This window comes from Marmota marmota, unplaced genomic scaffold (assembly GCF_001458135.2).
Source record: "Marmota marmota marmota unplaced genomic scaffold, marMar, whole genome shotgun sequence".
NCBI classification, from domain to species: Eukaryota; Metazoa; Chordata; class Mammalia; order Rodentia; family Sciuridae; genus Marmota; species Marmota marmota.
Window position 1 is genome coordinate 12,920,444 of NW_026000026.1, and position 9,403 is coordinate 12,929,846.

At 58.6% G+C, this 9,403-nt stretch overlaps 1 protein-coding gene across 1 annotated transcript; it reads right to left on the reverse strand.

The window, feature by feature from the left end:
* Nucleotides 1–1,807: 1,807 nt before the first annotated feature.
* Pmepa1 (prostate transmembrane protein, androgen induced 1) lies at nt 1,808–9,191 on the reverse strand. Its single transcript, XM_015479998.2, has 3 exons — nt 9,040–9,191; nt 2,776–2,829; nt 1,808–2,509 (listed from the first exon to the last, which is right to left on the reverse strand). The coding sequence occupies exons 1-3, from the start codon at nt 9,148–9,150 to the stop codon at nt 1,982–1,984; spliced, it is 693 nt and encodes a 230-aa protein (XP_015335484.2). The 5' UTR covers nt 9,151–9,191; the 3' UTR covers nt 1,808–1,981.
* Between the last annotated feature and the right edge of the window lie 212 nt (nt 9,192–9,403).

Here is a 9,403-nt window from a genome sequence, read left to right on the forward strand (position 1 = left end):
ACCAGAGACGCTTCCCATCAAGGAAGGTTACGCTGGAATATCTGTGTGTCCCTGGACCTTTCAGGGCAAGCTATACTGACTTCTCTGCACGACCTTGAAAAGAATCCTCTTCAAGGCCCCACACAGAGGCAGGCTCTGCTACTGAGGTATGGGGACTTCTGCAGAAAGCTTGGGCCCCAGGTTCTGCGGCCATCACATTCTTAAAATACACCTCGAAACAGAGGCCCAGCGGTCAGAACTTCTGAGCCGTTTTCAGGGACAAAGTGGCTTATGTCCCACGCCTCCTAGATCCTTCTCTTAGGTCAGCTGACTGGGTAGCATTCTGCCCCAAACGAGGGGACATCTCCCAGGCCCAGAGGGGACAGCAGTGTGGGAGCCTGCCCTATCTGCAGGGGTAGGGGTCCCTCCTGTGTAGCAAGTCCACTGTGAGAAGACCCCGAGCTCCAGCCACACCCCCTGGACCCCGAGGGCCCTTCTTGTCTCCTGTCACCTCTATTCACCTGTGCCAAATCCTACTCCTCATCAAGGGTCCGGCCAGTCCCAATCTGCCCAGTAAGGACCTGCTGGACAAAGCTGACCAGAGAAAGATGCAGGTGAGGACACAGATAGCCATGAGCAGTGGCTGTTTCCATGGGGAAGGGAATGCAAACGTGGGGAGGGAGGTAAGGAATTCTAAAGCCTGGAGCAGGCTTTGTGTTGGTCTGACCATCATCCCAGTTTAACCCTTTTATATGCCAGGGAGACACCTGGCTGTCACCTGTCACCTCAGGTGGTCTGTTTATTGGCCCCTTAGGTCAAAATTGATACGTGAATCAAAGCCCATGGGGAGGACGCCAAATGCCACGCTTGAGGCCTTTCCTAGCAGTCAGTGCGCTGCACTAACCTTGGCACTGACCTTGGCCTGCAAACGCTGGGGCCAGTTGAATCACCAAAGCACTCTGCAGGAGCAAGCCAGCAGCCCTTCGAGAGCATCCCTAGCAGCACGAACGGGGGCAGCCCCAGCTTGCCAGCAGCACCCTGCCCTTCCCATGGGACCTTTGCATTTTAAAAAAGAGGAAGAAAAACTAAAATTCCTTCGTTAGCAGTTTATTTTCATTTTGGGAAAGGCAAAATCCACCAGCTGGAACCTGGCGCCTCCGGGGGAACTTTCCTGATTCGCCTGCCATCCAAAGGCTATTCTGGCCCAGAAGGAAGAAATTTGTCCCCTTCGGTAGGGAATGTATAATGTGGCAACAACCTATCTAGACAGAAGCATGTGCGCTGCAGAAGCCCTGGTGGGCCTCTCCAGACCCCAGGGCACCCCTCTGCCTGAGGTCCACTCTGTAGCTCTGACCTGTCTTCCTCCAAGTCTCAACAAACATGATAGAAGTTTCCATCAAACAAGCACTGACATATTTATATTAAAAAATAGTGCAAAATCTCAACATTTATATAAATAACTCTAAGCCCCTGCTTTGTAGTTTTTTTTTCTTTACAAGGTAATACACACTTTCTGAGTTGGCATCAAAAATTGCCATTTTTTTTCCTCTTCTAGTTCAGAAAACAACTTTTTTCAATAGGCCTCTTCTAATACAAAAATACTCCTGCCCTCGCACATACAGTTTCTCTTATTTTATATATATTTATATATATAATATTGCAGATCTTTAAACAAAGGTTTTGTGCAAATATGTCTTTAAAGATAAGTGAAATCATCATAAACAAAAGAAAATTAAGCATTCACGACGCAGCTCAACTGGGAACAAAAGACTACTGCAGAAATTATTTTTTTTCTCTTTTGCCTTCAAGACAGCTCAACAAAGAAATGTGTTTTTTTTTGTTTTGTTTTTGCAAGCTTTCTGAGCTTGTGCATTCAGACCAGACATAACATGTAAATATTTATACACGGAGGGGGTGTGTCACCCTGCCCTCCTCTCTTCTCCTTTAGGAAGTGCCGAGTGTTTTGCCTTAAGCCACGCTGCCCCGGCCTGGCCCCCGGCTCCTAGAGCGGGTGTCCTTTCTGTTTATCCTCTTTGCTCTCCAGCGGGGCAAGGTGCGGGTGCTGGAGCCGGGTCCCCTCCAGCAGGGAGGTCGGCCCGGTGCTCTGCTGGTGCTGGTAGGAGGACCCCGGGTAGTGACCGATGACCTCGCTGTAGGTCGGGGGCGGCCCCTCCATGCGCCCGCCGCTGCCGTAGCACGTGGCGCTGATGCCCGAGTTACTGCTGGGGGGACAGGGGCCGCCCAGCATGGCGCTGTCCATCAGGTCACTGTCGAAGATGGTTCTGTTGGGGGGCGCGCGCACTGACTCTCGGTTGAGCTCCAGCTGCTGCTCGGGGTCCCGCAGCTGGAGGGTGCAGGGGCCCTGGTAGGGCGGGGGCTCCTCCCCGTCAGACAGCGAGATGGTGGGGGGCAGGTCGATCTCGTGCTGCAGGTAGGGGTAGGTGGGCTGGAAGCGGTGGAAGCGGTCCCGCTGGGAGAAGGGCGGCACGGCCAGGCGGTCCGAGGGCCGAGAAGGGGCGTAGACCTGCGGCTGGGGGGCGGGCGACGGGTCAGGGGCCGGGGGAGCAGGGCGGGGTGGGGTCTCCGCTGGGGTCCACCGGCCTGGCCTGTGGGCAGCACCAGGGCTGTGCCACCCCACACGGGAAAAGGCTCTCCCTGAGGCAGGGGTCCCGGCCACCCGGGGGCAGTCTATAGAGCAGGGCCCAGGGATGGGCCTTATGCAGTGACACCCTTTCTGTGGCAGCAGGGGAGGCTGGAGCGCTAGGGGTGCCGGAGGGGAGGCAGCCTGGGACTCACCTCTGGGATCCCGCCGCTGGACACCGTGCTCTCCGAGGGCCAGAGGCATCCTTCCTGCAGGGGCAGAGATGGACAGGCAGAGTCAGAGGCTGGAGGGCCCACCGGCTGGGCTCTGGAACGAGAGGGTGGGCCCCACAGCCTCCACCCTGGAGATTTCTGGAGGACACAGCCACAGTGGACTCCTCACCCACCCCTCTCAGCTCCCACTGCTGTCCCTGTCAATCTCCTCCTTTTCAAAATTCCAGAATATACATCTGACTGGTCCCTTTCCCCTGCAGCTCTGCAGACCTTAAAATAAATCCTTAATGGCTCAGAAAGAAGCCCAGGGTGCTATGCCTTCCTGCCTCCTCCCCTCTGGCCCACTCGCTCACTGTGGGGCCTTAGAAAAGTACTTAACTTCCAGGCCACACTTTGTGTGTCTGGAAATGAGGATAATTATAATACTTGCCGTGTGGAGTTGCTAAAGAATTTAACAAGTTGCACATAAAAGCCACTGGAGCCTCTGTGCTCTCCAGGAGTGTGCAGAAGTGCTGGGTGCCACCACCGCACTCCCTGGAGACAGACAGGTTTGCCATGCCATAACACACTGGACACACCACAGGGCCTTTGCACTGGTTGCCCACTGTGTGCCCAACTCCTTTGACTACCAGTTCCAGTGTCCCCACAGGTTTCAACATCATCATCCACCATGTAGACATGGTACCAAGTGCTGGGCCCATGGGCCAGGGACATGACTGGGGGCTCAGAAGCTTCCGTCCCCTGCTTTGGGATTCTGGGCCAGTAGCAGCTCCTCTCAGGAAAGTGGAATTGCCAGGAGCAGTTTGTGTAAGTTGCCCAGATGGCATGAGGGGCTTCACGGAGATGTAACTGATGTGCAGTCAACTTATATAGTCAAAGCACACAATTAGCTAAGTTTGGGCAAACATCTACACCAAGAACCGACGTCACAACCAAGGTGGTGAGCTCTTGTATGGCCTCAGGTTTGCTGGAGCCATGATTCCTGTAGGTCCCTCACCTGCCTCACGGGCAGCCTGGGTGGGAACAGAAGGCTGCAATCTCCTGTAGGCCACTGGGGGCGCTGGCTGTCACAACTGTCCCTGCGGGAATGCACTTAACCAGAGGTCAGGTCTCATCCTGGCCAGTGTTCTAGCACATGGACGGCACCTGCAGGCTGCACAAGGCAGACCCCAAGCCATGCCTGACCCTCCTCCTTGGCCATCCTCATCTCACCCACCTCCCGATTCCTCCTCCAATACACAGAGAGTGTCATGTGTCCCCCCAGCCCCCTCCCTGGCATCTGGGAGACAGGGAAGACCTAAACCAGAACCTCCAGACTGGACCACAAAGACAAGCCAACTGAGACCTAGTACAATGCAGATTCCACCCCGAGGGGCCGGGCGGGCTGACGCCTGTCAAATAGCTCCCAGAGGCCCAGAGGCTGTGGGTGCTGTGGTCTGTGAGGTCCCTGAAGATCTGCAGAAGGGCTGCTGCTTCAGCTCTGCCTCCTTCCTACTCCCCCACCCCCAGGGCCCTTCCTACTCTCCCACCCCAGGTCTCTCTACTCCCCCACCCCCAGGGCCCTTCCTACTCACAGAAGCTGGGGTCACCTCCTTCAACCCACCTTTACCCACCACCTCTCTGCTGAAAATCTTGGGCTTCCTGCTGCCTCCAAATTTCCACCTTAACCCTGGGACCCACACCCCACACCCCTGCAGAACCCCGCTGTACCCTAAGTGGTTCCTCAGCAGGTCTTCCTGTCGCTATAGCAGGCTGGTGTCAGCAAGCCCCCTCCTGGCTCTCCAGGCCCCTTTAGCACCACCAGGCCACGTCTCTGCCCATAACTGCCTGTCCCCAGTGCCCAGCATCCAGATGGTATACAGCAGGTAATCAGATTACCATCTGAGTGCATAAGCTGCTGGGTAGAACCAGGTTCAAGTGTGACCTGGGGTACAGAAGAGGCACAAGTTTCAGAATTCTCTGGAACCTCATCCCTGATGGTTTCTGGCAGTCAGGGGTGGGAAGCAGGAAGGGGGGCTACTCTTGCAGCTCCCGCTGACCACCCCAAGCCCAGCTGCTGACAGGCCCCAGCGGCTCACCTACAGAATTGCTTTCCCCTCCCGCCTGCTTCCCTGCAGTCTCCTCTTGCCCCTCCTCCCCAACACCTGTGGCTCCTGGTGCTCTGCTCCCCAAACACTCTCTGTAAGTGGACACATCCAGACTGCCCACAGCTGCCCCCTCTAGATCCCATCAGACAGGGGACCCGCCAATCACTTCTGCAAAGAGCTAGAGGAAGAGGTTTTCTGCTTTATGGGCCTGATGGTCTGTCACCACTCAGCTCTGCTGCTGGTGCCAAACATGGCGGGTGGCAAGTTCGAGGCCAGCCTCAGCAACCCAGCAAGGCCCTAAACCACTTAGCAAGACCCTGACTCAAAATAAAAAATAAAAATGGCTGGGGATGTGGTTCAGTCGTAAGCACCTCGGGGTTCCATCCCCACTACTAAAAAAACCCACAAGAAGCCCCCAAAACAAAACCATCACCACAAAAAATCCAAAAAAACAAGCAGGTGGTTGGCCCTCAGGGCCAGCTTAGGATCCTGATGACCCCCACCTGCCTTCAGTTCCAGACTGAGAGCCACAGGCTGCTCGACAGACTCCCAGGAGCCCTCAGTGCCACATGGTCAGGGGGAGCGCTTCTGACACCTCTCCAGTAAGTCTCTCCCTCGCGTGGGGGAGATGACCACCCTTGAAACTCCGCAGGCCAAACATCTGGCAGGTGCATAGCGGGGGCTGTTACAGAGTGAAAGAAGATGCCTCTGGCTAGCACAGGGCCTGGCACTGGGACGGCGGCCTCCCCGGGCCTGGCTCCCTCTCCTGGCTGGCTGCTTGCCACCCCGCCTGGCTGCACCCTGCCCCTGCCCCTGGGAAACTGGCCCTTGGCAGGCAGGCCCCCATAGAGAGCAGATCAGGCTGTGGCTTGATTTGGGGACAAAGAGGACAAAGGGTGGCTCCATCCCAGGCCTTGGCTGAGCTCTGGGTCTGAGACGGCCTTCTGTACAGGTTTCCACGGGGACCTCGGCTGGGCCGGCATGGCTGCTCGCGGAGGGGATGAAGACTGAACAAGAGCAGGAAAGGAGACCCAGAGCAGGGCCCACCTGCCCAGCTGGCGCCTGAGGGCAAGGCTCGGGGATGCTCAGAAACAGGCAGGAGGGCGCCTCCTCCCCGACAGGTCTCCACCCGGTGACACCTGTTCCCAGGTGAGACCTTGACTGCCTTAATGGGTAAATCCCCTCCTGTTATGGTGCAAGGGGAGGTGTCCCCCCCAGAGCTCACCAGAGTCAAGGCAAGAAAGTTCGGAGGTGGGGTGACTGGGTTCCGAGAGCCCCAGGGAATGGCATCGGCTGCCTATGGACGGAGACCTATGAAGCCGTGGGCCCCAAATAAGGTTTTCCTCCTCTAACGTCGTTCTCGTCAGGAGGTGAAAAAGCTGCCTAAGAACTTTCTGGTCCAGCTGGGCCAAGCCCTTCTGACCCAGGTCTGTGTCACTGTGGCTGGCTGTCACTGTATCCAGCGATGCGTCCGTCCTGGCTTCCCCGGCCAGGTGCGGCCTGCACTCCAGCCTCACCCTGACCACTGTCTTGCCCTGTGTGACACGTGAGGAAACAGCCATCAGAGGACAGCTGCCGGACCAGCAAGAGGGGTGGCCCTCAAATCCTGGGACAGGAGAGATGACCTGTCCATAAGGCAGTAAGGCGAGGAGAGCTGCTGGTAGGAGGGGACTCCCGGGTCACCTGAAAAGGGACCATGGCCAGAAGCTATGGCAGGGACGAGGGCAGGCCCAGCCCCAGGCAGGTTCGGGGCTCCCTGGAGGTCAAGGGCCCAGAGACTCCTCAGACGCGCCCTGTCTGGCAGGGGGTCCCCAGGGGAGGTGCCGCCTCCTGCTTCAGGCTGAACAGGCTCCTGTTTACCCCATGAGGTTCCCTGGGGAGACTCCTAGCCCAGGTGTCTGGGAAGCAATGGCCAGAATCCTTCTGTCCCTCCAGCAAGCCCCAGGTGCCACTGCAGGGCTGCGTCCTGATGATGGCATCGAAGTCCCCACACCCAGAGCCTCGGTGCTGCTCCTCCCACAGCTCAGCTAACTCCATCCTCTCCAAGTGGCCAGGGCTCTTCACACAGCCACGGACAGGCTGTGTGGCCCGGGGCAAGTGTTCCACCTCTCTGAGCCTCCATTTCTCCTCTGCAGAGCAGGTTGAGCTCCGAGTCTCCATAGCTCCACAGACAGCAGCTGCCGTTGCTGGGGTGACAACAGCAAATAAACACCAGGAGCCCCGGGCGGCGGAGGCGGCAGGTTCAGAGAAGACACGGTCGGCCTCCTGACTTATGCTGGGCCCCGGAGTGCCCAGTGTCCCCGTCAGAAGTGCCAGAGTCACTGCTCTTGCCCTGACAACCCGGTGACGCACTGAGGCTGGGCCTGACGTGAGCAGAGATGTCCACACCTGCTGGCTTGGGCCTCAGCCAACACCAACTTGGCTCAGCCCAGACTCTGGGTGCCACTGCCAGCCCCAGGAGTCCCTGGGAACTGGGGAGCCCTGCCCACCACTGCCTGGACTGTCTCCACCCTCCAGGCACCTGCGAGCACCAGCTTGGGGACAGGCCACAGCCCTGGAACTGTCACATGCTGCCGCCTCCCTGTCACTTCCAGCCTGCCTTTCAGACAGCTGCTTCCCACCCACGGTGCTCAGTTCTGCGTCCCAGGCACACGCCGCACAAGCCTGCCCCTGCTAAAGCACCCCCACAGCAGGACAGACCCCAGGGAGCTGGGTGCTCCTACTCTGGGGGCTCCCCCCTCAGGCGAGGCTTTGAGTCTGGAGGGGACACTCGGGGTTTTCAGAAGGCCAAGTGGTGCTCACAGCTCCAGCGTCAGAGAGAGGATGACGACGAAGAGCAAGCGCTCTCCTGCGCAGTACAGTTGGCCCCGAGTACCCCTGGGCACCGAGAGGATGGTGTGGCACTGGCATGGACCCCCCACACCTTCCCCATGCTTTAAGTCACCTCCAGGTGGCCTAATCAACAACTGAGCAAGTGGTTGCTCCGTTGCAGGGGATGACAGAGGGGAAGCCACCGGCTGTGTCCAGGACAGACACACACTTTCCCCCTGGTGTCTCTGATCTGAGGCTGGTTCAGTCTGAGGGTGTGGAGGGGCCGTGCTGTCTTTCTCCCACCCCCACAATCCCCCTTTGTCCCCAGCAACCTGGCCGGAGACTGGCTTGCCCTGGGATTCCTAGTATGGCCACCTTGGTTCCGCAGAGTTTGAGAGTTCCCTGTCTTGGTGTGTGGCCACCAGCAGCAGCCGCGGGACACTGGCTCCTGTGCTCTCCTTCAAGCCAGGGGGACTCCAGGTGCACAGCGCACACTGGGTACAGGTCGTCGGCTGAGGGACTGAATGGGTAAAGTGCTTTCCAGCCACTAAGGACGGAGACCTCACTTGGTGCCAAGACCTGAGTCCTGGGGGTGGGGAAGACCCGTGTCCTGGGGGTGGGCGTCGTGACCCCTTTCACACCAAGGCCCCGTTTTCTGCGTCAGGAACTGGCCAAAGTGCCCAGCTGGGACTGGTGAAGCTGGGCTGAGACTCAGGCTCCACAAGGGTCTATCCCAGGGTCCTTTTGCCTCCCCAGGGCACTGTGACCACACAGTGGCAGGAACTGGCCTGTGACCCACCCCTTCAGTCTGGGTCATGGCCGTAGGACTGTGGACACCTTTCCTGCCACCCCACCCTGCTGGGCAGAGTCAAATGCCAGCTGCTTGTCCCGTCTGGTCTCTGAATGTCTCTAGAACACCTGTCCTGCCATCACCTGCCCCAGTGGCCTCCTGCTCTTGCTCCCCCCCTGCAGGCCTCTCCCTTCGCAGCATCCTGGACCACAGTGGGGACAGACGGGAAGATGGACCTCATGGCACTGCTCCCACCCTGGCCCTTGCAACGTCCCACCTGTGGCACATGGCAGAGGCTCAAGAAGCAAGGGGGGGGGGCTCCCAGCCCCGCCTCCACCTGCTCCCCATGTCTCCCAGGCCCTCGGCACTCAGGGCTGTGCCCAGGCAGGTGTCTTCACTCCTGTAAACAGGAGGGAGCGGAGGCCAGGAGGGGACCAAGCCCTGTCCTCTGTCCCTCAAGTTTGGTTCCTTCCAGCACCATGGTGGGGACACAGAGGGCATTTCACCAGGGCTTCCCACTGCCAAGGGGGCCCAGGATGCCGATGAGGCCACACTTACCGAGAGCCCGTCCTCTCTCCGCCTGCCCTGGCTGTGCCGGCTGATGAAGGAGCGTGCGGACAGTCTGTAGTGGCTCAGCAGACAGGTGATCACCACCACCATCACCATCATCACCACCACGATGATGAGGATCTGGACGAACTCCAGCTCCGCTGTGGGGACAAGAGACACGTGAGACCAGGCCACCCAGGCTGCTGGCGCAGGGCCCTGCATGCCCACAGCCCCTGTGGCCTGGGAAGGCCGGAAGACTCAGGACGGTGGGATCTCGAGACACCCTGTCCTGTGTGCATGGGACGCAGCTCAAAGCCTGTGCCCAGGGCTGTGATGAGACCTGTGTGCAGGACCTGACCCCAAGCGGCAATGG